The sequence below is a fragment of the Scyliorhinus canicula genome, chromosome 10 (genome assembly GCF_902713615.1).
Source record: "Scyliorhinus canicula chromosome 10, sScyCan1.1, whole genome shotgun sequence".
Lineage (NCBI taxonomy): Eukaryota > Metazoa > Chordata > Chondrichthyes > Carcharhiniformes > Scyliorhinidae > Scyliorhinus > Scyliorhinus canicula.
This window is the reverse complement of record NC_052155.1, coordinates 125,399,513-125,426,009: the sequence shown is the minus strand read 5'-3', so window position 1 is coordinate 125,426,009 and position 26,497 is coordinate 125,399,513. Positions and strand designations below refer to the sequence as shown.

General features: G+C 40.9%; 1 protein-coding gene across 4 annotated transcripts in view; it reads left to right on the top strand.

The window, feature by feature from the left end:
* tmem200ca (transmembrane protein 200C, genome duplicate a) overlaps nucleotides 1-25,642 on the top strand; it is a 64,563-nt gene extending 38,921 nt beyond the window's left edge. For 2 of the 4 annotated variants that reach the window (XM_038809713.1, XM_038809712.1), the window contains 3 exons: nucleotides 12,948-13,010; nucleotides 19,380-23,299; nucleotides 23,542-25,642. In XM_038809713.1, coding sequence (XP_038665641.1) covers nucleotides 19,404-20,978 — 1,575 coding nt within the window. In that variant the 5' untranslated portion in view covers nucleotides 12,948-13,010; nucleotides 19,380-19,403 and the 3' untranslated portion in view covers nucleotides 20,979-23,299; nucleotides 23,542-25,642. The remainder of the gene's footprint in view (nucleotides 1-12,947; nucleotides 13,011-19,379; nucleotides 23,300-23,541) is intronic. The other 2 variants (XM_038809715.1, XM_038809711.1) reach the window with 1 other exon arrangement.
* The last annotated feature ends 855 nt before the right edge of the window (nucleotides 25,643-26,497 follow it).

The following is a 26,497-nucleotide window of genomic DNA, read 5'->3' as shown; positions in this document are numbered from 1 at the left end:
ATTCTAGGTTTCCCTTCAAAAGTCCCTATTTGATTCCCTATCACCAAGAAAGCACAACAGCGCCTATACTTCCTCAGGAAACTAAGGAAATTCGGCATGTCCACATTAACCCTTACCAACTTCTACAGATGCACTATAGAAAGCATCCTATCTGGCTGTATCACAGCCTGGTATGGCAACTGCTCGGCCCAGGACCGCAAGGAACTTCAGAGAGTCGTGAATACCGCCCAGTCCATCTCACGAACCTGCCTCCCATCCATTGATTCCATCTACACCTCCCGCTGCCGGGGGAAAGCGGGCAGCATAATCAAGGAACCCTCCCACCCGGCTTACTCACTTTTCCAACTTCTTCCATCGGGCAGGAGATTCAGAAGTCTGAGAACACGCATGAACAGATTCAAAAACAGCTTCTTCCCCACTGTCACCAGACTCCTAAATGACCCTCTTATTGACTGACCTCATTAACACTACACCCTGTATGCTTCAACCGATGCCAATGCTTATGTAGTTACATTGTATATCTTGTGTTGCCCTATTATGTATTCTCATGTATTTTCTTGAATTTTGTTTAATTACCTTTTCTTCCATGTACTGAATGATCTGTTGAGCTGCTTGCAGAAAAATACTTTTCACTGTACCTCGGTACACGTGACAATAAACAAATCCATCCAAGAGGGAAAATTTGGTCGACATTTACTTTTATCAATCCCTTTTAGTATTTTAGATACCTTGATCACATCCCCTCTTATCCTTCTAAACTCCAGTGTATATAAGCCCAAAGTATTTAATCTCCGCGTGCATCAACCCTTTCATTGCCGGAATCAATCTGGTGAATCTCCTCTGAACTGCCTCCAATGCCACCACATTGGGCAGCACGGTAGCCTTGTGGATAGCACAATTGCTTCACAGCTCCAGGGTCCCAGGTTCGATTCCAGCTTGGGTCACTGTCTGTGTGGATTCTGCACATCCTCCCCGTGTGTGCGTGGGTTTCCTCCGGGTGCTCCGGTTTCCCGCCACAGTCCAAAATGTGCAGGTTAGGTGGATTGGCCATGATAAATTGCCCTTAGTGTCCAAAATTGCCCTTTGGTGTTGGGTGGGATTACTGGGTTATGGGGATAAGGTGGAGGTATTGACCTTGGGTAGATTGCTCTTTCCAAGAGCCGGTGCAGACTCGATGGGCTGAATGGCCTCCTTCTTCTGCACTGCAAATTCTATGATATCTATGATATCCTTCCTCAAATAAGGAGACCAAAACCGAACACAACACTCCAGATGTGGTCATACCAACACCCTATACAAGTGCAAGAACACTTCTCTACTTTTATACTCTAGTCCTTTTGCAATAAATGCTAATATTTGTCTTTTCAATTACATGGTGTACCTGCATACCGACTTTCTGCGATTCATGAACAAAGACATCCAGATCCCTCTGCCCAGCCGCATTTAAAATCTGCTTTTCATTTGGATAACTTCCCTTTCTATTTTTTTTGCCCAAAATGGATAACTTCACACTTATCCACTTCAAACTCCACATTTTGACCCAGTCTCCTAGCCTATCTATACTACGTCCACAGGCTTCCCATTATCCACCTTGCTGGTTATGTCCTCGAAGAACTCAAGCAAATTTGTCAAGCGTGACTTACCCTTCATAAAACATGCTGACAATGATGGATTGAAATTTGTCTTTCCAAAGGGGCTGGTTTAGCTCACTGGGCTAAATCGCTGGCTTTTCAAGCAGGCCAGCAGCACGGTTCGATTCCCGTACCAGCCTCCCCGGCCAGGCGCTGAAATGTGGCGACTAGGGGCTTTTCACAGTAACTTCATTGAAGCCTACTCGTGACAATAAGCAATTTTCATTTTTTCAAATGTTCAGTTATCTCCTCCTTAATGATTGATTCCAGCAAGTTCCCCACACAAAGGTTAAGCTTAACTGGTCTATAGTTTCCTACTTTTTGCTTCTCTCTCCCTTTTTGAATAGGGGTGTTACATTTGTCTGTTTCCAATCCACCAGGACCCTTCCAGAATCCAGGGAATTCTGAAATATCCTAACCAGTGTATCCACTATCTCTGCTGCCACCTCCATTAATATCCCAGGGTGCAGTCCGTCATGTCCTGGAGACTTATCTGCCTTTAACCCCATTCGTTTATTCAATACCGTCTACCTAGGGATTGATTATTGCACCAAGTTCCTCTCCAGTAACTAGTTTTTGGAAACTTTTTATTATCTTCTACCAAATATTGGTGCAGTGCCTCTGCCAGCTCTGTGTTCCCCATTTATTACCTCACCAGTATCATCGTCGAAAGGACCAACATTTACTTTAGCTATTCTCTTGCTCTGTACATACTTATTTATAGAAGCTTTTGGTATCAGTGTTTATGTTTTCTGCTAGTTTCCTTTCATACTTCACCTTGGCTCTTTTGATTTTATTTTTAGTAGCCTTTTGCTGAACCTGATTGTCCCTGCATTTCTCCAGCTTACCACTAGCTTTTGCAGTATGAGATGCCCTAGTTTTTGCCTTTGTCTTCCTTGACTTCCTTGTTTAGCCGTGGACCACTTTTCTCCCTTTTACAATTTCTCTTCTCGGAAAGATACCTTAATTGAGAGGTATTTAATATTTCCCTAAACATCCACCATTGTTCCTCAATTGTCCTACCCTCAATTGTTTGTGCCCAGTCTACTTGGGCCAACTCTTTCTTCTGGCCTGTATAATTACCTCTGCCCAACACTAAAACTCTAGTATGGCACTGTGTTCTCTCTCGTTCAAGCTGAATTTTTAATTCTAGCATGCTGTGATCACTCCTTCCAAGAGGATCCCTAACAAAACTATTTATCAACCCTTCATCATTACATAATACTAAATCCAAAATAGCCTGCTCCCTGGTTGGCTCCTTAACATATTGCTCTAAGAAACAATCCCTCATATACTCTATGAAATCTCCCTCGAGGCTACCCTTGCCAATTTGATTAGTCCAGTTGCATATTAAAATCACCTATGATTCCCATTGTGCCCTTCTCATAAGTTCTCATTTCTTGATTTATATTATGCCCCACTTTGGAAATATTGCTCGGGGCCTGTAAATTACTCCTACCGAGTAGTTTTTTCCTTGCTTTTTTTTATTTCAACCCAGATCAATTCAGCATTTTGGCCCTTAGTGCCTATATAATTTCTCAACACAGCCTTGATGTCTTCTTTAACCAATAAATCAACTTCACCTCATGTTCTATCCTGTCAGAATACTGAGTACCCTTGGACATTCCACTCCTAGTCCTGATCCTCCTGCAACCATGTTTCCGTAGGCCCCACCAGATCATAGCCATTTGTCTCTAATTGTGCCATCAGCTCATTGACCTTATTCCGAATACTGCGTGCATTTAGGTACAAGATTTTTAAATTATATGTCCTACCAATTTGCCCTTCCCTTGCAGGATTTTCTTGTGCACTACACTTTTCACACATTCTCACCTCCTTTATTAACCTCTGAACACTCAGCCTCATCACCGACATTCACTCCCAGTCATCTTACATTTAGATTTTTTAACATTGCCCTTCCTCTCCGTAGAGTGACCCTGTCTGTTCATCCTGTTAACCGCTACTTTCTCCTTACATGCTGACTTGCTGCTCTGGTTCCCATTAACCATTATACTTCTTGCAGTTTTACCCTACCTCTTCCCCCCCCCCCCCTCCCCCCCCCCCCCATTTGTTAGATTAAAGCCCTTGTGGCCACCATATTTATCCTTTCCACTAGAACACTGGTCCCAGATCGGTTTGGGTGGAGACCGTCCCAACAATACAGATCCCTCCTGTCCCAATACTGATGCCAGTGCCCCATGAAATGGAACCACTCTTTCAGCCACATGTTTACTTCCCTAATTTTCTCACCCCTAGCCAATTTGCACGTGTCTTGGGTAATAATCCAGAGATTATAATTCTTGAGGATCTTTTCTTTGATATATTTTTTCCCTCCTAGTTCCTGATGTATTCTCCAAACAGGTCCTCTTTCCTGGTCTTGCTATGTTGTTTGTCCCAACATGGACCACATTTACTGGGTTCTCCCTCTCTCACTCCAGTATCCTTTCAAGCCAGTTAGAGATAGATGTCTCTCACCCTGGCATTGGGCAGGCAACATACCATACGGGACTCTTGGTTCTGCTTGTAAAGGATGCTATCAGTTTCACTAATTATAGAATAACCCTACAAGTACCACTTGTATCTTTTTGCTCCCGCCCGCCTCCTGTACTACGGTGCAGTGGCCTGGTAGCTCATCATCCCTGCCATCCTTTTCCTCATCCGCACAGGGAGTAAGTACCTCGTACCTGTTGGTCAAGATCAAGAGCTAAAGCTCCTCCATTTCTGATTCCTTCTACCTGCCTCACACGCAATCACACCCTGCTCTCCCTGACCACTGGCTGAATTTGAGGGTACTTCATCTACAGGGTGTGACTGCCCCCACATCATGCAGCTAGAGCACATCGCCTGCCCAGCCATCTCTACTTAGTTAATTAACTAATTTTTTTAATGTTTTTTTTTTCAAAATTAGTGCAAATTCCCTACCAGCTAATCAGGTCACAACTTTACTGTGATGTTACTTTTCAGTTTTTCAGCTTTCCCGAGGTAAGTTACTTTATACTTACTGCTCAGCTCTCCGAGTCTGCTCTCTGGATACTTGCCCTGTGTCTCCGCCACACTTTCTGCGCGCTTTTATCCTGTGTCTCTGCCACTCTCCTCGCCCTCTTTTATCCTGTGTCTGTGCTGCTCTCCTCCTGCTCATCTTGTGCCTCTGCCGCTCTCCTCGTGCTCTTTTATCTTGTGTCTTCACCACTCTTTTATCTTGTGTCTCCATCGCTCTCCTCGTTCTTTTTTAATCCTGTCTCTCTGCTGCTCTCCTTGTGCTCTTTTTCTCTGTGTCTCCATTGCTCTCCTTGCATTCCTTTATCTTTTTTCTCCCCCCTTGAAACTGACATAAAATGTGTACTTTAGAGATTGAAATATGTTTAAAATGTTAATCTGAAGATGGGTATGTTGGAATATGGTTCCGCAGGGTGGGAGAAAGATTGCTCACTTTCAAATTATGCCTAGGACCAAATATATGCTTAGTCAGAGACTGCAGAGATGGGTACAAAAAAACAAGGATTCAGCACTTTATGGGATAAATTTTCACTGAAGATACATAACCACTGAAATAAACTTGGAGGAATTTTTTTTTTACCATTTGTTTTATGCAGAATTTACCCACTTTCAGTGTCTGGAAGGGTAAAACCTATAGTTGGATTCATGCTAGACATAGGTGCAGAGGGGTTGGTTTCAATTTCAGCTGTGATTCTATTATGCTTCGAAAAGGCCAGCAGAGGTATGTGGGCATTACTTAGCAACTGGAGCTTTTAAGGTAGAAATGCTTTTAAGTTTTAGTTTAGCTAATTTGAATACATTTGGAGACTGAACCTCAGGGAGCGAACATCTCCCAACTCTGCCAGAAAAAAGACTGGACAGAATGGGAGCTGCAAAGAGGCAGGCTTTCTAAAGTACAAGTTACAGTCCAGATAACCAGTGAATTGGGACAGGAAGAACATTTAAGACACCTGAAGTTATGAGAACAGAGGCCAAGGTATTGTTCAGAAGAATTCAAGAAAAATAAACAAACTGTAAAGCGATATTGCTGTAACTAGATTTAAAGTGGGTCAGCAGACTTCAGAGGAATATGGAATGTTTGATGTCATTTTTTTAATACTGTCTGGGAATCAAGAGTGAAAGCAAATGTAAGCAGTTTGCAGAGTAGATAAGACAAAAATCCTAAAGGGGTTGGTGTAAAATTCTGGGCTAGTGTCAGTGTTAAAAGTTCAGTGGAAGTTTTGTTTAAAAGTGTCATTTGGAAAAACCTGGTCTGGATTTTGGAATGTAAACCATGAAGGGAAAGTATTATTATTGGAGAAGCTTTTAAAGCATGTTTTAGGAGTGGAGTTTGGAAACTCTTGTGTAACAATCATCTGGGAGGTTTCTGATGAGACATCCACAAGCATTCACTTGGGGTTCAGAGTGGAGAGTGTATTTGCCCACAGGCATCTTGTGTGCTTAACAGGGGCTTTGTGTTAATGAGACCATTGTAGATTAAGTGTTAATCCTAAAACCTGTGTATTGTTAAATGGGTGGGTAGGGGGCTGTTCCAATTTTTCCATGTTTAATGTTTTTACTTTGATGTTTAAACTAATTAGCAGCCCTGTGACTCTCTATGTTTTATAAAAAGCAAACTGTCTTTCGAGCCAGGGTTCCATTCTAAGATATTCCTGTCCAGTTATAACATCAACTGGGATCGTAACAATACAAACAGTATTGGAATGTCCCCTATTTATATTGCTCTGTATCACTCCATCAATTAATTTTCTCTTCTTAACTTTTGGACTCTGGGCTTTTTTTTTCGTTCATGGGATGTGGGCGTCGCTGGCTGGACCAGCATTTATTACCCTTGAGGGGGCAGTTAAGAGTCGACCACATTGCTGTGGGCTTGGAGTCACATGTAGGCCAAGCCAGGTAAGGATGGCATATTTTCTTCCCCTAAAGGACCTTAGTGAAGCAAATGGGTTTTTGTGACAATCTGCAACGGTTTAATGGTCATCATTAGACTTTTCATTCCAGATTTTTATTGAATTCAAATTTCACCATCTGCAGCGGCGGAATTAGAACCTGGGTTCCCAGTGCATTACCCTGGGTTTCTGGATTACTAGTCTAGTGACAATGCCACTATCCTGCCACATTGTTTTGCCAGACTCGTTTTAGTCCACTGCACCTATCGTACCCCTGAGTATTGTGCATTAAGCACCTCTTCTTTTCAAATTGCTTTTATTGTGGGTGATTAATACTCTTTTAAACTAATATTTGTTCTGCCAATTCTAGTAGACAGCTATCTGCCCCTGAAAATTTCTTCGATTTTATATTTCTGATTTGCATAGATTACAGAGCTTTATTTTTTCAATATTTCTGAAGCCCTCCCTCAAACTGCGTAAACTGTATTTTTCATCCTTGCTGAGGGGTTATTCAGGATGTACTCTGAAGAATAGATAATTGTCCATGTCTGTGATATAGCAAGAATTAATTTTGATTACTTACTTGAGAGTTGGTTAGCAGCTGTGGAACAGAGGCAAGGTAATCAGTGGAGACGGCAGGTTCCTTGGTTACAGTTTGATGAGAAGCAGTATATACCTGAAGTCAGCAAAGTGAAAACAGATACTGCCAGTAGGTGGAAATCTGATGCGGAGAACAGTGACAGTTTCATGAAGGTATACATGCATGGAAAATGAAAGCTAATTGTGTGTGTGTGGTATGTCATCAGTTTGATGTCATTCTAGCTGAAATGCAATTTTTATTTCCATGGATAAATCTCCACATGTGTCTTCAAAAATAGAATTTGTTTCCACTTAACAGGGAAGCAGTTTCCTGCAAAATAGATTGTTTCTATGGAAATACTCATGGTGGTACGGGTTTTCATCTTTTGAAAGGGGATAGAGGAGACTGTAGTGGTGAGTGATAATAAAAGGTGGAGAATGGAGACGCGAGAAATCAGAAAAAAATATCACAGAGGCTAATGAGATTGGAGGGAATAGAGGAAGAGGAAACACAGACAGTTATTGGACAATAGCAGAAGAGGCACAAAGATACAAAAGGGTAGTCACTAAAGACAAAGAATAAAAATTAAAAAAATTGAGACCAGCGATGTGAAACATTTAAAAAAAATAATTAACTTTATTAATGGATTTTTTTTCAATTGCATTACAGCTGTAAGAATCATGTGCACCATGTTTTCTGAAGGAGTTATTATCTTGTTGTTGCTATGTTTGTGGTTTTAATAATTCAGGTCTCCAGTGCCTCCTTATTCTTTACAAAGGTGATAAGGGCATAAGAGGGTGGAATCTCTCCCTTTCTCATAGTCTTTACAGATGAGAGATGAGTGGGGAAGTGGCAGCTCTGCAATAGCAAGCAGATCATAGGCAGCCAGAGCAAATGGAGCTCTGCAGGGAAACGAGAACTACACATTTCTAGGAGATTTCAGTGGGATGAGAGAATTTAATTTGAGTGTAAAAGGAGAACAAACTGCTGTTTCATGTGAACTGGATCGAAGGAGATTGCAGAAGAGATATGAGATACGCATTCACTTGTTCAGATGTAATTGAACTGCAATAAAGGCTGGTAATGCTGAAAATAGGCTGGGGGGAGAACTCTCACTGGAAGAGGGTTTTTTTTTGCATCTTAAATAATTGCTTTGTAAACCAGATTATGTGATGCCATTGTAAAATTGCAGTGTGTTTTGTCGTTTTAGTTAAAAAATAATATTTGGGTTTTATTCGGTCACGTAATATAGATATCAGTTTTGTAGTTTTGAGTTTAAAATAAATATAGGTAATGTTAATAACTTGCATTCATAAATGTTTAGTAATTGCCTGTATCTATTGCCAACAGAAAAATGAAACGCCGATTCATAATTCAGTAATTTTCCCATGAATTTTTAAAGCATAGCCTCTAAAGTGCTAATGCTGATGATAACAATAATTGTATAGAACAGACTGCATTAGTTAATCTGGTTCCTCCATTATTTCGGGTGGGAGTGTAGTTTAGCTTTTTTGAATCTCGCGTATCCATAGCTTATGTATGTGGTAGTTGAACATGGAGATTGTAATGCTGTAGTTTAATAACTCTCTCTCAGCTCGTAGACAGTTAGGCTGCAAAAACTGAGTAAGAAACTAAATGCAATTCTTAATGATTTTATTTAAATTATTTTTTTAAATATTTGTTGCCATGCTTAGTGCCAAGTTCTAGTCATTCTGAGGGCATTACGAATCATTCACACATTGCGGGATTGAAGTTACAAGTGGGCAGGTTTCCTTCCATGGAGGGCATTTATCTACGCAATTGGAATGGGTAGCTTGATAGTTGCACTCAGAATCAATTTTCCCAACACCACTGGTTTCCAAATCTGAGCCAAACTGCAGGGAAGAACCTGATGGAAGTCCAAGCTCTCACCAGATGGAAACTCTTCCCTATGGACATCTGAGAGACTGGCCAAGAGCAGCAATAGTATGAAAGTAAATTGCAACCAAGGATTAATTAAGGTTGGAGGATAGGAGTGCAGTAACATTCCTTTCATAAGCAGGTGTAGATTGCATCTCAGTTATTGATCATTAACTTTGATTTTTAAATGCTTTCTGTAATAATTTAAGAGAGCAATTCTTCACTGCTGTTTATCGAATTAACTATGAAATACAAAATGTAACTGAAATGTGGTAATGTTTTTGGAGATTTTGTCTAAAATTCCTGCTGCATTTTTACGTTACTTTTTTAAATGAAATTATGAACCAGTAACTGTTATAGGCCCTATGCTGTGACAAGGAATCACAAGCAATGCATTTCTCCATTTCAAGCAAAACATGTGAGCAGTTATAATGGAAACGTAATGGCGTTGATGTTCATTTAGCTTTGCCTGAATTTAATGGAGTGGTAATGACCTCAAAATGGGGTTGGCTGCCTAACTGTCCCATTAATATCCACGATGTGGCCAGCTCCATGTTGAAAGGGGCCTACCACTGAGTGTCGAAAACATCAATCCATTTCAGGTGAAAGAATTATTTTATAATGGACCCTGATTACCATTTTAGCTCAAAATTGCTCAGACCTTGCTTTGTGCACTCTCACAGGCGATGGAATTGAAGAGGAACCCAAATATGAGTATCAAATTACCTCCTGTAAGACTTGCCTAAAATGGAAAAAGTCTGGGATGCTGCTACCTGGAACACAGCACTGCAATCATGACCACTCCTACCCCCATCTCTTTAGCTTACTGCCCTGGCAGCTGTTCCAGACCATTCTTGAGGCCTCACTTCAGAAAACTGCACCAGGACCTGCAGCTTGCCTGCCAAATTTAAATGAAATTGTGATCTCAAAATTGTGGGGTGGAAGAGGGTTGCTTCATCACTGTTAGTAACCAACGTACCCAAAAGTTAAACTCATCCTCAATCTGTTACTTAACGAGCAAGTTCATACTTTTCAAATTTCAGTGCAGTTCTGGTTGGTCTCCCACATTCTACCCTCAACTTTTGGACATCCAAAACTCTCCTGCCTGTATTTTTTAACTCAAACAAAGTATCTTTCATCCTCTGCTTGCTGATCTAGTGGTTTCCATTCAAGCAACATCTTGATTTTAAAATTATCATCCTTGTTTTCAAATCCCTCCATGGCCTTGCTCCTCCCTATCTCCGTAATCTCCTGCCCCACAACTCTTTGTAATAGCTGTATTCATTTAATTTTGGACTCTTTCACTCCTCGATTTCATGATTCTATCATTTCTGGCCGTGCCTTGAGATGCCTGGACCCAAGCTCTGGAGCTCCCTCTCTTTATCTTGCTTTCCTCCATTAAGCCACTCCTTAAAATCTATCCCTTGAGCAAGCTTTAGGTCATCTGACCTAATATTTTCTAATGTAACTTGGTGTCACATTTTGTTTTATAATCCTCCTGTAAAGCACCTAGTTTTATTAAGTCAAAGGTCCAATACAAGTTTTCTGTACATGTGCTGTCCTGTTTCTTGGTTTGCTATTACCAGTTTGTATGGTATTAGACTCCCCTTTTGTGCGTTTTAGATGGAAATGAAGATCACTGTGCAGTCAAATTGGATGCGTGTTTGAACGTTTAACGAGGAAAGAACCTTTAATCTGTTTTACTTAATTAGTAATTTTCAGGACTGGCGGGAAGAAACCGGAGCACCCGGAGGAAACCCATGCAGACACAGGGAGAACGTGCAGACTCCGCACAGACCGTGACATAAGCCAGGAATCGAACCAGATACTGTGAAGCCACAAGCTAACTACCATACTGCCCTAAAGGTGGCAAGGAAAAATAATGATGAAAACCAGTTTGCCTGTGCTGGATTAATATTGAGTCAGAAAAGCTGATTAAATCTCAATTGTCTGCATGCAAAAATGTTAAAATTCTCATCCTTCTTTTCAAATTTGCAAATCCCCTTCTGATTCACTTCCTTTTAAAGAATACAACCTGTCATAATTACTTGGTCTGGCCTATGTGTCTCCAGACCAAAGCAATGGCCAAGTAAGTCATTCAGTTGAATCAAATCACAATGAGAAAGTGCAATGAAAATAAAACTGGATGAATTAGCTGGCATTAACCTAGACATCAAACAAGACAAAGGCACACCTAGCATAGTTGACCCTGCAACATCCACTTCGCTGACATCTGCCAAAATTGGGAGAGTTATCCTACAGACTAATCAAGCAATGGTCTAACATGGTCATACCCACAGAATCACACCTTTCAGCCAATGTCCCAGACCGTTCCTTCGGAAGGGCAGACCTACTTGAGGTCATGGCACAGTGATAAACATCAAAAGGGAATGGCCCTGGCAATCTTCAATATCAATTCTTGTTCTCATCATGCCTATACCATCAGGTCAAACATTGGCAAAGAAACCTCGTCTAATTGTCACCTACCACCCTTCCTCGGCTAATGAATTCATATTCCATCATGTTGAACCCCACTTAAATGAAATGTTGAGGATAGCAAGAATGCAGAATATACTCTGGGTGGGGACTTCATTGCCCATCTCCAAGAGTGGCTTGCTAGTACCACTACTTAACTGGCCTGGAAGAATCTTGAAGAACATATGGTAGCTGTTCTTGCAGCAGGTGGTAGGAAAAATAACACAAGGAAAAATATACTTTACCTTGTCGTTACCAATATACCTGTCACAGAATGCACCTATTGATGACCGTATGAGCTAGAATGACCACCACACAGTTTTTGTGGAGACATCATCAAAGTATTACTGTTACAGACAGAGCTGGTTCTCTGTTTTTCCACCTCATGACTAAACATAACAAGATGTGTTGAAAGAATAAAATGTTTTCAACCCTTGAGTGTCGTGACTCCAGAATGGACACCAGACAGGCTTACTCATATTTTTGAATTGAAAGAATATTTTCAACATCTGAAATGTACTTGCAACAACACCTACTCACACTTTTTATCTCTCATTCACACGCGACATACATACACACACACACACACACACACACACATCCAGAAGATGTTGCATGCACTAAAGAGTCCAAAAAGTCACTTTTATGATTAGTTCTTGAAATGGTAGCCAGAAATGCTGCAACCCTGAAGATTCCCTCTTGGTTCTCTGAAGACAGTGGAGGTTGGAAGTTTTCTGGTGATGAACTTACTCCACGCAAATGCAGGTCTCTGGGTTTTCTCTAGTTGAAATTGTAGTCGAGCCCCTATAGTGAAAAAAATAATCTGCAGGTAAAAGAATAACCCCATTTCTCTGCCTATGGTGAATTTCAGGGAACAGCAAGGAGAGAAAGAAATGGACCAAGTGTTGAACTTCAAGCAAACAAAATACCAAATATGGTGAATTTCTAGGCATGGCTCTTTCTTTTTGTGCTGGATATGTTCCTTCTGTAGACACCCAGGCAGACTGACCTTGGGCTGCTCAAGGCATGACTTAGTGTAGCTGTTCTCATTTTCCACAGAAATGGTACCTGATGACATAAGCATAGACACAATGGAATTGACGATTTGCATCTTGTAATTAAATACATTCCCTTTAATTCCAATTTGCAAACACTAAATATGGCTGGTCATTATATCTCAGTTTCTGAGGTTCCACGAATCTCCCTGATCGTTTTCTTGTGAATATTGGAGGATTGGTAGTCTTAGCTTGGCTTTCTTTGCTCTGACTTTGCTATTCTTCAGTAGAGCTGCAATATTTTGTTTGCTTGAAGTTCAACACTTGATCCATTTCTTTCTCTCCTTGCTGTTCCCTGGCAAGAGTTTTAATTCCACGGTCGGATGCCATAGGTTTATCCCTTTCTTTACGTTGGCTTTGTTCCCTGTTGGATTGAAGCTGGTTCTTTTAAACAATTTTGTCCACCTTACTTTGCCTTTAGAATGATGACTCCATGTAGTCCCTGGTTCCTCAATTTTTGGAGAATCCTGAATTGTTTCCTGAGGTAAGGAAAGTGTTTAATTAATGTCTTGTATCTCCAATTGCAGTAACACTGATGTGGTAAGAAGTATGCTCTAACTTAGAAGAGGTGAACCTTTTTTGATTCAGTTTTGTTCCTAATTATGAAACCATTTGGTTATTTTCATCCTGGGCAACCAGTTCTGGTGGATGGATCAGTGTTGATGCACTGACTCTGGGGTCAATATTGACAGCTGAATGTAGGCTGGAACCAGTACATGCTACCACCTGGGCTGCAACTTTGATCCTTGCTGATGATTCACTGAGTCGCACTCAGGTACTTGTTCCTCCAGCTGGTCCATTTCCTCTGGATTTAAGAAGGTTACCGTCGTGTGTTTGGGAAGAAGCTGGATTATCTGCCTCAGCGAGGAGCGTCAAAGTTTTGCACTGAAGTTCCTGTCGAGGTCATCAGCACTGTTGTATGGCTTGAACTTCTCCAACTTGGCATACTCCATGATTGTCAGTTCCTTGACAAGTCAAGGAACCTGCTTTAATGAGGTTTAGGGCAATACAGGCGGCTCGGCTCAAGAGAGAAAAATCCTGATTATGTCTTGGAGTGGTTCTAGAAGTATGCCTAGAACTGGTAATCTAATCCCTGCCGTGCCATATAATGGGGTGTCTGTTGTTGACAGCCAGAGGTTAGATGCTCATGGTTCTCTATTGGACAGGGCTGTCATGCTTGCTCCCATGTCTAATTAAAAATTCTTAATTTGCCCATTAATGTATATGTCAGCATTCCAGAAATTATATCTGGAATCTTTAATCTTGTATATGAAGCATTGTTGTTCTCCTTTGTGTGACATCTCTATTTCGTTGATTGCTTTTTGTGCAAAGATTTGCTGGTGATCCTCTGTATGTTTAGTGGTTTTTGATCTGCACTTTGTCCCAAAGTTTTACCAGCCTTTTTCGTTGGAGCATTCTACCATGCTTGCAGGATACTGTTCGCGTTTGTGAGGCATTTAGATGCCTCAATGCTGGCTTGGTTTACCGCTATCTGAGTTTTAATTGCATGGTTTTTTTTCCCTGGAGTGTTTGTCATATTTGATTGTTTAATGAACTGTTCTGTGGTTTATCTTTCACTCTTAATCAGGATATATTTTACTGACAGACCTCCGATTGTAAGACAAATCTATATCGGCTCCTCCAAAGTTAGATTTTCTTTGGATTGAAGTAGGTCAGAAAGTCACCCCAACTAATACTACTACTTCTGTATTTTTAAAAATGCCCTTCTCCATAGTGCCTAGTTCTGTGTCTGATCTGGCCCTTCCATCTGCCCAAATCGTTCTGGCAAAATACATTCAGCTCGGGAAAGAGTTGCCTTAATTATTTTAAGTCGTGCTGCAATACTCAAGTTTTCCTGCACTGGTTTTTTTTTTGGATACCCATCGCAGTTACTGAGCCGTTTTAAACCTTTGCTGAATCTCAAGAAAAATTGTCAAATGATTATTGGGGACAGTTTGTTACTTTGTCATTGGAGGATCAATTTTCATAGGTGTTTTTTTCATTGAGGTCATCACGCTTTATGATGCTGTCCCTGGACATAGGCTGCGGCATGTTTCAAGCTGTGCAGCACTAAAAAATGAACTATGTGCCTGGATGCTGCTCTTTGTTTGTAATCTTTTTAAAGCCATTTTTAAAGTTTGTTCACCCTTTCCCAATTGTCGTGAGGTTCTTTGACTCTGCTTCTTGATCAGGATTTTCAATGAACCTTCATCCTTTTAGAGATGCACAATTGACTTTTTATCTGCCTCTCCAACTCCATGTCTGTTATGGAGCTTTTCTGGCGATTTCCAAATGTCTCATCAATGTCTTCCATTTTGGTGCATATTTTTCAGGTCAGACTACAGATTTTTTTTCAGTTTCTATTTTCAAGAGATGTTGGTATTCTTCACCTGCTGCACCATGTTGTATGATGCTGTGGTTGTCTATGAAAGAGGTTCAGAGGCATAGGGCGGGATTCTCCCATTCGGCAGCAGAGTATCCATGCCGTCGGAAACACCTTCGCGTTTCACGATAGCGTGAACGAGCTGCTGGGAGTACTGATTCTGGCCCCTACAGGGGGCCAGCACGGCGCTGGAGCGGTTCATGCTGCTCCAGCCTCCCATCCCGGCGTGAACTGTGCGCCGCAGGATCCACGCATGCGCAGTGGTGCCTGCGTCAACCCACACATGCGCGGTGGCCTCCCTCAATGTGCCGGCCCCAATGCAACATGGCGCGGGAGTTCAGGGGCTGGCGGAGAAGAAAATAAGCCCGGGGGGGCGAGAGGCAGGCCCGCCGATCGGTAGGCCCCCATTGCGGTCCAGGCCCCATCAGAGGCCCCCCTCGGGGTCTATCTTCATCCTTTTCCATTACTTTCCAAATCTAACTGAATTATGAGGCGGGATCCTCCGACCCCCCCCCCCGGTCGGGCCGCCGGTGCCGTGTCCCGAATTCTCCGCCACCAGAGATTCGGCGGGGGCGGGAATCGCTCCGCGCCGATCGGCATCCGCCCCCCCCCCCCCCCCCCCCCCCCGGTGATTCTCCGGCCCGTGATGGGCCGAAGTCCCGCCGCTGTCGAGCCTCTCCTGCCGGCGTGGATCAAACCACCTACCTTACCGGCGGGAGCAGGCGGCGCGGGGCGACCTGGCCCTTGGGGGTGCCCCTGCGGTGGCCTGGCCCGCGATCGGGGCCCACCGATCGGCGGGCGGGCCTGTGCCGTGGGGGCACTCTTTTCCTTCCACCTTCGCTATGGTCTGCACCATGGCAAAGGTGGAAGTGACCCCCTCCCCTGCGCATGCGCGGGGATGACGTCAGCAGCCGCTGACGCTCCGGCGCATGTGTGGACTTACGCCGGCCGGCGAAGTCCCTTTCGGCCCTGACTGACGTGGCACCAAAGGCCATCCACGGCAGTCGGCAGAGCGCCAACCACTCTGGCGTGGGCTAAGCCCCTCAAGGTGAGGGCTTGGCCCCTAAAGGTGCCGGAGTGGTTTACGCCACTCCATCACGCCGTGACCCCCGTCCCGCCGTGTAGGGGAGAATCCCGGCCATGATCACTATCACTAAAATGCTTTCTACTGGTACCTGTTCCACCTCTCCAGATTCATTTTGTAAAACTAAGTCCAAAGCTGCCTCTTCGCCCACTGTGCTTTCCTGCTCAGGCTATCTAGTAAAATGCGGAGTTGCGTCTATGGTAGTTGTGGGCAACATGTAGAGTGAGAGACATTTTGTTGGTTGTTGGCCATACACCGGATTGCAACGTTGCGTTAATTTCTACCCGTGTAGCTTTTTTCCTACTAATGACTGAAGTAATATGCACACAAAAACAAGTGAGGTGAGGAGCATGCTGATTGTGAGTGACGTGCTCCCTCCTCATCCAGAGTGTGAAATATTTAGGGCGAAATTCTCCCAAAACGGGAAAAATCGTCAAACCGCCGTAAAACCCGGGCGGGTTTTACGGCATCGCGCCCCTTCCCGACGGGGGACCGATTCTGGTCCCCCGTCGGGGCTAGCAGCCCGACGTCGGAGGCTCCGACAAGTCGGGCTTAACGAAAATCGTTAAACCCGCTTGTCGGACTTAGCGCCGGCTGACGCGTCATATGACGTCAGCCGCGCATGCGCAGGTGGGAAGACGCCACCCGCGCATGCGCGGGTGACGTCATCGCGTTTTTGCGCGAAACCCGCGCATGCGCGGTCCGGGTTGCCCCTCAGCCGCCCCGCGTATTGATACTGCGGGGCGGCGGAAGGACAAATAGTGCGCGGGCATCGGGCCCGCTGCCCGCGATCGGTGGGCACCGATCGCGGGCCCATGGCACCCTTGGCACGGCCGTGGTACTGCCGTGCCAATCGGTGCCATGGTTATTTTTTTCCAGGTGGTCACGACGTTTTTACGAACGGCAGGACCAGGTGTGTTTGCCGTTCGTAAAAAGGTCGTAAAGGGCTGGGACTTCGGCCCTTCTAACAGCTGTGAATCGCTGCCGGCCGTAAAAAAACGGCGGCAGCGATTCGTGTCGGGATTTCGGCGGGGGGGTGGGAGAATAGCGGGAGGGCGTCAAAAAAGTCGGGAAGGCCCTCCCGCTATTCTCCCACCCGTCGTGGGGGGCGGAGAATTTCGCCCAAAGTTTGTTTATCCCATTTGAAGTTGATTTGATAATTCTATTAATATATAAGTAATTAAGCATTTTCTATAGCTCGTTTTGAAATATTTGGTATGTATTTAGTGGTAACACAAGTGGATAGCACTGTAGCTTCACGGCACTAGGGTCCTAGGTTCGATTCTCTGCTGGGTCACTGTCTGTGCGGAGTCTGCACGTTCTCCCCGCGTCTGCATGGGTTTCCTCCGGGTGCTCCGGTTTCCTCCCACAGTCCAAAGACGTGCAGGTTAGGTGGATTGGCCATTATAAATTGCCCTTAGTGACAAAAAAAGGTTAGGAGGGGTTATTGGGTTACTGGGATAGGGGTGGAAGTGAGGGCTTAAATGGATTGGTGCATACTCGATGGGCTGATTGGCCTCCTTCTACACTGTATGTTCAGTGGCTCTAGCATGGGCAAATAAGCTGTCGGCCCGAGCTGAGTGGGAACCTCTGTAAGACTGCCCAAACGTATTTGATGTAGGATTTTTATCACCAGTGGGAAATTTTAACCTAATAGGAATTCATGTCTCCGAGGTGACCCAGCAATGTGTTAACCACTGCTGAACATGGTGCTTCACAAAAGGTATCGTTTACCTCAAATAAACATTTCAAGTTTTTCAATACTATTTAAATTCTAAAATTGTATAAGGACCCAATTTTCAATCAGTACTTTATGGAGAAACCCTAAGTAAGAATTATTGAAAATATTTAACAATCACTAGTCAGTAATAATTATATAGATCTGTACAAAGCAAGCAATTAATATACTGGTTAAAATCACATCCGCTGAAAATCATCACTTCAAACCTGATGTTTATTTGAGAGAGAAGGGAAGTTAAATATTGTGAACAATTCTTATTTGGTGCATATTTCCCTTTAAAGTGCCAATACGCAATAACTTGACTGCGTAATAACTTGACTGCCTCACATACCTCCTGCAAAAGGAGTTAAATAGACAGAGAAAGGGAAATATGGTAGGAAATGGGAAATTAATAACACGCTGTCCATATTATATAATGTCACACACATCCCGTTCTCTTTTTAATTAAAAAAAAAATTTAGAGTACCCAATTATTTTTTCCAGTTAAGGGGCAATTTAACGTGGCCAATCCACCTAACCTGCACATCTTTGGGTTGTGGGGGTGAAACCCACGCAGACACGGGGAGAATGTGCAAACTCCTCACAGACAGTGACCCAGGGCCGGGATTCAAACCCAGGTCCTCAGCGCCGTAGGCAGCAATGCTAACCACTGTGCCACCGTGCTGCCCACACATCCCATTCTTGTCAGGTACAGAGGATTAAAATTAGAACATAAAACTTCAAATTATGTGTTATTTTTTAACTGTACATTTGTAATTTGATGGGGATTGCAAAACAGAATTAGTTTATGGTTTTGGCAATCACCATAATTACTACTTAATGTGACCTGATGGACAACCTTTCTATTGCTAAAACCTGCAAGCACCTCATTCACTCATTTACAGCAGTAATTATTGCTGGAGAAGTGACTGTGTAAAATGGGTCATTAAATTATTGTGCATAGCTACTTTATAAATTTAAAACAAACCATACAAACTTGTTTCCCATTTCTGTTTTATAAACAGTCCCATCAACAAATGTGATATTTTGTGCGCTTGAAGTCAGACTTTTAAAATGTTGCTGTCTTTCCGTGATATTTTACTTACTGTTCAGCAGTTGCTGCTATAAATGTTGGACTTGTAATGTCATTTGTTTGAATACTAATCATGAACTCCCATTCCCAACAAATAAGATAAATGCTGAACACATTTTTGCTATTTGAATGAAAATCATCTTGCCTTTTCTAATTCCGAAAGAATTCCCACAAAAATTTCTGAAATCTGCCAGAATTTGTCCAATGCTGCTGAAGTGATGATAAATACTACGTAAACTGACCAAATATTGTGTGCATCAGTCACTGTCAGTTCTTGGAAATTTAATTTTTAAAATTTGAATGGTTTGCAATAAGTTATATTTCAGCTCACCATAAACTAATTCTGTTTTGCAATTCCCCATCAAACAAATTACAAAAACACATAATTTGAAGTCTTATGACCTGATTTTAATCTCCTGTACCAGACAAGAACAGGATGTGTGTGACATTAAAAAATATGGATAGCATGTTAATTTCCAATTTTCTATTAATTAGATTTAGTACCTTTTTAATAATTACACATGTTGCTCCATCTGTTCTCATTCTTTAAATTATTGTTTTGTTTTTTTTCAGGTATAGCTGATAAGTGGATTTATCATGATAGCAACAGGAGGGCTTCTTCGTATTTCAGCTAGGAGACAAGATTCTTTTCGATCACGTAATCATGTTAAAAAACGCAAAAGAAAAGCAAAAAAGAAATGCAAGAGTGATGTCGTGGTAGTGAAAGGCAAATTGAAGCTGTTCTCCATTTCTGGACTGATTGCTGCATTTGGAATCCTGGTGTTGTTAATGGGGATAGCAATGACAGTGATGGGATACTGGCCTAAGGGCACTGACGTTTTTGACACTGTTAAGGTCCAATCTTACAATATCACCAATAGCACTAGTTTAGAGACTACAACACTGGAGATTATTTCTAATTTTTTAGCCAGCTACTTACATTCTGAAAAGCTGAAGGTTTTAGGACCCCTCATTATGGGAATTGGTATATTTTTGTTTATCTGTGCCAATACAGTTCTTCATGAAAATAGAGACAAGAAGACCAAGATAATTAATATACGAGACATCTATTCTACAGTCATAGATGTACACAATTTGAGGACAAAGGATTGTGGGCCGCTTAATGGTTTTGTCAATTACGTGCAGTCCAAAAGCATGGATAATCTCAAATCTCCTGATTCATTTTGTGCAGCAATGTTGGCCAAAAGTACCTGGCGGACACCCATTGCTAATACTGTGAAGCCTATGGATCCAAAAGAAAATGATGATAAAAATCACTGCGACTTTGTAGCAAACTTGCAGCAACAAATTCCCAAAGATAGAAAGACATTCTCCGATACGGTGTACAGTATTTGCAGAGACAGAATCAGAATGAACGATAGAACCCAAATGCCCCAGATGTGTGGAGCTAAGTCAATTGTCACTTCTTCTATTAGTGCATTCACACTGCCTGTCATCAAACTGAACAACTGTGCCCTGGAAGAGGGTGTCGCCAGATATGGGAAAAATGGAAACGAAACACAAACTTCAGAAAAATGTAATGAACCTCAACAAGCATTTGACCATTTTGCGTCTGATCAGATTGAAACTATTGAATCTATTTCAGCGGATATAAGCATAAACAGTGATCACTTTGGAGATAATAACCAGAGCGTAGAAATTGAGACTTCAAATACCTCATGGTTTAATGGCAACCAATTGGTATCTAACAAAAGCTCACAAAATTCCTCTTCCCAAGTGTCCCAGGTTTCTCCTGTTCCATTTCAGAAAACCGGATCCAATCTTTCTCTCCACACTTTATCCATTCGTTCTAAACTTATGAATCTTGATGACTATCCGTCCACATCCATGATGCAGGATGAAGGGATAGATCCAAACTGCACACATTTAGATTGCACCAACAGTAAGGACTACATTAAGTTAGATGATGAGGACTCTTTTGAGTCTACTCTTGTACTACCAGAAGCCATAGATGAGTCTAGTGATGACTGTTCAGACAATCTTAATAAAGATGTCATACAAGAAAGTACAATGCGAAAAAATGAACAAAAGGTGGATAAACCGCAAAGATGTGTGCAGAGACAGTACACAAAGAGAGAGAAGTTGCTCATGATTTCCAGTTCACACAATACCCTACAAATCGATGATGATGAAATTGATAGTAATCAGTAATACAGTAGTATTATCATACATAGTTGAGCCCAAACACACAAAATGCAATGAAAACTGCAACAAAAGAAAATAATATGTTACTTTTCAGTAGTTACTGATTATTGAATGTCCGTCAAGCTCCAAAGACTCCTAGATTATTGTTGTGGAACTAACGATCCAGTTTCTTTAGTTGCTTCCAAATGTAAATACATCAGCCATTGGGTGGCAATTGTTTACCTCCGATAAAAATCACTGAGAGTTGTCCAGTTATTTGTAAACAGCTTGTGAACATTGAACATTCTGTCATCGAGGATTGTAGTTTATAGTTTTGAACCATCAAAATAAGCCGATTTAACTTGTACTGAATTCTATATTCTGATAAGTCAAAGGATATTAGATATCTTGTATAAGCACATAATGCACTAAACCCACATAAATGTGATATTAAATAGCGTTTAGTCTGTTATTTCATAATTAAAGTGTAAGAAATGATTTGCATTTGTGCTCACTAATAGAGGTCTAACCAAGTAAGTTATTTCTGTAATCCTGAATTCTGTATTATGCCTCATTGCTTGTGCTCTCTAAATTGTCACTGTTCTAAAATTATATATTTTTTTTCTTATTTGCAGCCTTCACACATTTTTATCATCACAGTCGTTTGTTTTCCCAATGGACTTTACCCTTAATTCTGGCTTAAATGTCTGGATCCATACATTGTTACACTTGTCTTCTACACAAATTATGTCACTGCAGCCAGTTTATTTGAGAAAATGTGGAATGAGAAAACAATTTGGTCCATTAAGTACTCTCCAGTATAATGGTGTCATTATGAAGTATAATGGTGTCATTATGTATTTGCCTAGAGTTAGATTGAAGAATATTGTTAGTGAGGTAGATAGTTTCTTAAATAAAAGAGTAAGGGAGCTGTAGTTGTATTACATGTGTTAGTTAAAAAAGGAAAAATTATTTTTAAAAAAAAAAGGAAAGAAATCAGCCTTTAAAGTATAGGCCCGTGACAAGTAAGCTTAATTTCACCTGGAAGGAAGATATTAGAAAGCATTATACACAGTAATTTCTTTTTTAAAGTCTAGGGGGTAGCACTCTTTTATTGAGGATGCCTAATAAAGCTTTAGAAGGAGCTGATGCCTCACTACTATAAATATGACTTAAAAATAAATGCAACTAGGAGATGAAAGAAATCCAAGAGTGATCGATCTTGTTTAATAAAAACAAAATTCTGAAATACTCAGTAGATTTGGCAGCATCTTTGGAGAGAGAAACTGAGTTAACGTTTTTGGATTGATCACCTTTCATCAGAACATGGATATTATTTACTTGGATTCACAGAAAACCTCTGAAAAACTTTTGCATGTATGGCTATTTTGGAGAGATTTACAAATAGTCATTTGGTACTACAGAACTTGAATATTGCTGAAAAGAGACATGCTATCAAAGCTTTTCATCTTGTGCTCATCAGGACAGCTGTACAAGATAAACCAACAGGAAGGTGCCAACGATTTATACTGCATGGGTAAAGAGTGCCGAATGGTTAATAAGTGGACTCTGATAGAGGTGTTTCCGTGCAGCGGACAGCTGGTAACTGTGATCCCCTTACAGATGGTTTGTCTGATGTAGCTGTGCTGATGAGTGCAAGATGTAAAGCTTCAATAGTATGTCTTTTGTTTTCAGCAATAGAAAAAAATTCACTTAATCAGAATTGTACAAAGTAAATTATTGATCGGATGGGTTCAGATTGAGGCCCGGTGACATGTTTTTCTTAATAAGGGTTCTATGCTGGATTATTTACTGTTATTTGTACAACTAAATTTGGCAATGGTGCCCAAAATGTCTAAAATTTTGGGAATAAAGAAATTGGTAGATTGCAAGATGATTTAGACAAATAAATAGTTCAGAAATGGCAAAAATGTTATTTAATCTGGAGAGGTGCTGTGTTACACTTGGAACCGGCCACACCAACCAAGGTAGGTCTATTTAATGCATCAAATTAACAGAGCAGGAAAGGAAGAAAGGAACTTGTGTGTAGTCACAGATCAGCTATTAAAACCTCCTGAGCAATATAAGGTACCTGAAGGGTCCTGCAATTACTGCTAGGTAATATTGTACAACCCTAAGGGTTCTGTACTTAGGTTCATCTACACTTTGTATATTGCACCCAGTTTTCATATCACATTTATTAATGAATATTGAGGCTCTGGACAGACTACTTGGGCAATGTGGATGAAACTTACATTTTGATTCATTTTGAGAAACATTGATTCACTGAATATCTAAATCAGATATTGGAACCTATTAAATAATTGGGTATAGTAGATTTGAATCAGGTATTTGGGTGATGGGGCAGCACAGTGGTGCAGTGGGTTAGCCCTGAAGCCTCCTGGCGCCGGGTCCCAGGTTCGATCCTGGCTCTGGGTCACTGTCCATGTGAAGTTTGCACATTCTCCCCGTGTTTGCGTGGGTTTCGCCCCCACAACCCAAGGATGTGCAGGGTAGGTGGATTGGCCATGCTAATTTGCCCCTTAATTGAAAAAAATGAATTGGGTACACTAAATTTAAAAAAAAAAAGGTATTTGGGTGATGAAATTAGTCTTTGGTAAAAGAGTGGAACAGGCAAGAGCAAAGTAGCAACCCACTTTAAACATGCCTGTTCTGCCCTTCGCTGAAGACCAATTTCACCAGCTTGATATCAGTAGCTAGCAGGCTTGCATGTAAAATGCATTAGCAATAATCGGCTCAGATTCCAGGAACTATTTATTTTTAAGGAGATTGTTGCCCTTTGCAACTAATTAACAGTCTTTTTAAGATGTGTCTTGAAAAGGATGTTGGGAAGCACTATGGTGTATAGCCCATTGAAGTTTACCTATTGAAATGTCATCAGTAACCATAGTCTGCTGGAGTTTTCTCGATTGCCGTATCAATTTCCTGGATTTGACAGTTTAATTTCACCTCCTCAAAAAGATACCACTGTCAGCCGAAGACACGGCTTAAGACTGCGCCATCCAGTGGTTATGATGAGTATTGATTAGCCTATTTTTGGTTTTGCATGTCTTGTCAAGTCTTTATGGATTCTGTCCTACCCGTAATCTAAAGGGATGGTATGCATAAGTGACCCAAAATAATCACAAAGTAATGAGATAAGCAACTTATTTTTTTAAAAACAGAATATTTGTAGCTCTACTGCTGATTTTGGACAGCTACCCTTCATAGATAATACTCTCCGCACACCCAGCAGCATAGGAATCATGCTATTCTAGGGAATATCTGACCACTATACCATATATCTATTCAATGATTTTTAGTCGTATTTACAATTTGGTCATCTTTTGAATGAGTTAATCAACAGTACCAATTGCTTTAATTGGGCGTAGGTTTCACAAATCCAGTTTTCACTTACTGCCGTCTTTGAAATGTGGCTTCTTAGTATTACAAACCTACCTTCCCTTTCCACTGACCTGACCACTTGATGTTTGCCAAAATGAATTCCACTTCAACAGCAAATTAGAAATTGTTCATCCTTTTAGTTTTATATTGAAATGAAGATCTAATACAACAAACATGAAAGCAATATTACATCTTGATCCATATTCAATAAAGTATGCTACATGATATCGGGAACAGCTCTGAACTAGAAGACAGATTAATGTTTTAAGTATGTAATTTTCTTGCAAATTCCTTGATTACCTGTAAAAAAAAAAGTCATACACACCAGAAAATTCCAATTCCTTAATTTGTTCAAATAATATTCAACCCTAATTTACAGTGATGGAGTATCATTCAGAAACTCATTTTTATAATTGATTTACATTATTTCTCTTATTTTTCAATATTTGTCAACTATCTTCTAATGAGCCGTAGTTACAATTGATTGCTCCAGTTTTCATGCAGAGCTTGCATACTAATTGATATTTTCCACTTTAATAGGTACACAATTTTGACCTGGTCGTATTTTCTGCATATAATGTTCATGTACATATGTGTTCCTACTTTTATCACACTAAACAAGTGTTCTGCATATATTTCACCAATAAGTAAGGTGTACAAAATAATATAATTTTAAAACCGATTCATAAATTGAGATTTCTGGTTCTAAAACAGAATTTCTGGTTCTAAGGCAGAATTATGTCTGGACATTGCACTATTAAATGTTATGCCTTCTCTGGAATCCCTAAACAACCCAGCAATTTAATGTAAAAGCCTAGCAGATGTTAAAGGGGGACAAATATTTACATGTTTACAACTTAAAATGGTAAATGGTATCTTGAGGCTGAGGGGTACAAGATATCAACAATATTTGCAGCAACGGAAATGAAATGCAGGCTGTGTGTTTTGCTTGGCAAAGTCTAATTAAGGTAATAGACTAGAGTACAGAATCAAAGATAATAAAATCAGCAGCTTCCATCACAAGTTGAGAGGTAAAGGTGCATTTACTCAATTTTTGAAAATTTTGATTTATATTTATTCAAATCTTTTTTTTTATTGAAGAACAGTGCTACAAGTCACAATGCACTGCACAGCATGCTCTATAGCGCTGCACAGCATAGCATTTTTATATTTCAAAAATGTCATTATTTTTCAATCACTTGACCTCTATCCATTTATAAACTCGCTGTAGAAAATATCAAAGGTCACATTATGTAAACATTCATCTGCACAGAATCTAATCATTAGTGATTTTATATTCACAGCTTTGGCTCTAACCAAATACACACATACAGAAAACATGTGCATGCAATTCAGTACAAGCATCGTTCTTCAAGATACATCTGAAAGCAAATCATTATTTAAATTTCTGTCTAAAAATAGAGTGAAATATACTTGGAACATTTACAAAATCCTGTGCCCCAGGAATTCCATCATAGTTTATTGGAGGATGAGTATTTACCACACAGATTTGAAATTCCCCTCTAGATTATTTCAATTAAAGTATTATTTCTGTTACAGTATTATCATATTAAACAATAAATTTGTTAATGATCTGATAAAATTGCATGGAGGGGTGTTTCAGATGAATATGTTAAACATTCATATATCCAACAATAAACTACAAATTAATATTTGTTCATGGTATAAGGTCAGTATATATTCATCATGTCTAATTGCCCTTGAGCTGGTGGTGGTGAGTTCCAGCTTGAAATCATGCGGTGAAGGTACTCCAACAGTGTTGTTAAGGAGTTTCAGGATTTTCACCCAGCAATGATGAAGATATGTTTGCAAATCAGGATGGTGTGTGATTTGGAGTGACCCTTGTAGATGGTTGTTATGATCCTTGGCCAGATCCTGGGATGCCGCTGGGGGAGGGGGGGGGAAGAGAGGTCTGGTTAGGGACCAGCAATATTTTGTTTAAAGGTGTTAATGGTTGAAATTAAAGACACCTGAGGTACACATGAATTAAAGTGCACATCAAATGGCAGATGACATAGGATCCCTAAAAGCAGAATAAGGGGATTTAGGAAGTAAATTGAAAACTAGGAACTCCAAAGTAGTGATCTCAGGATTACTACAAGTGCCATGCGCTAGTCAGA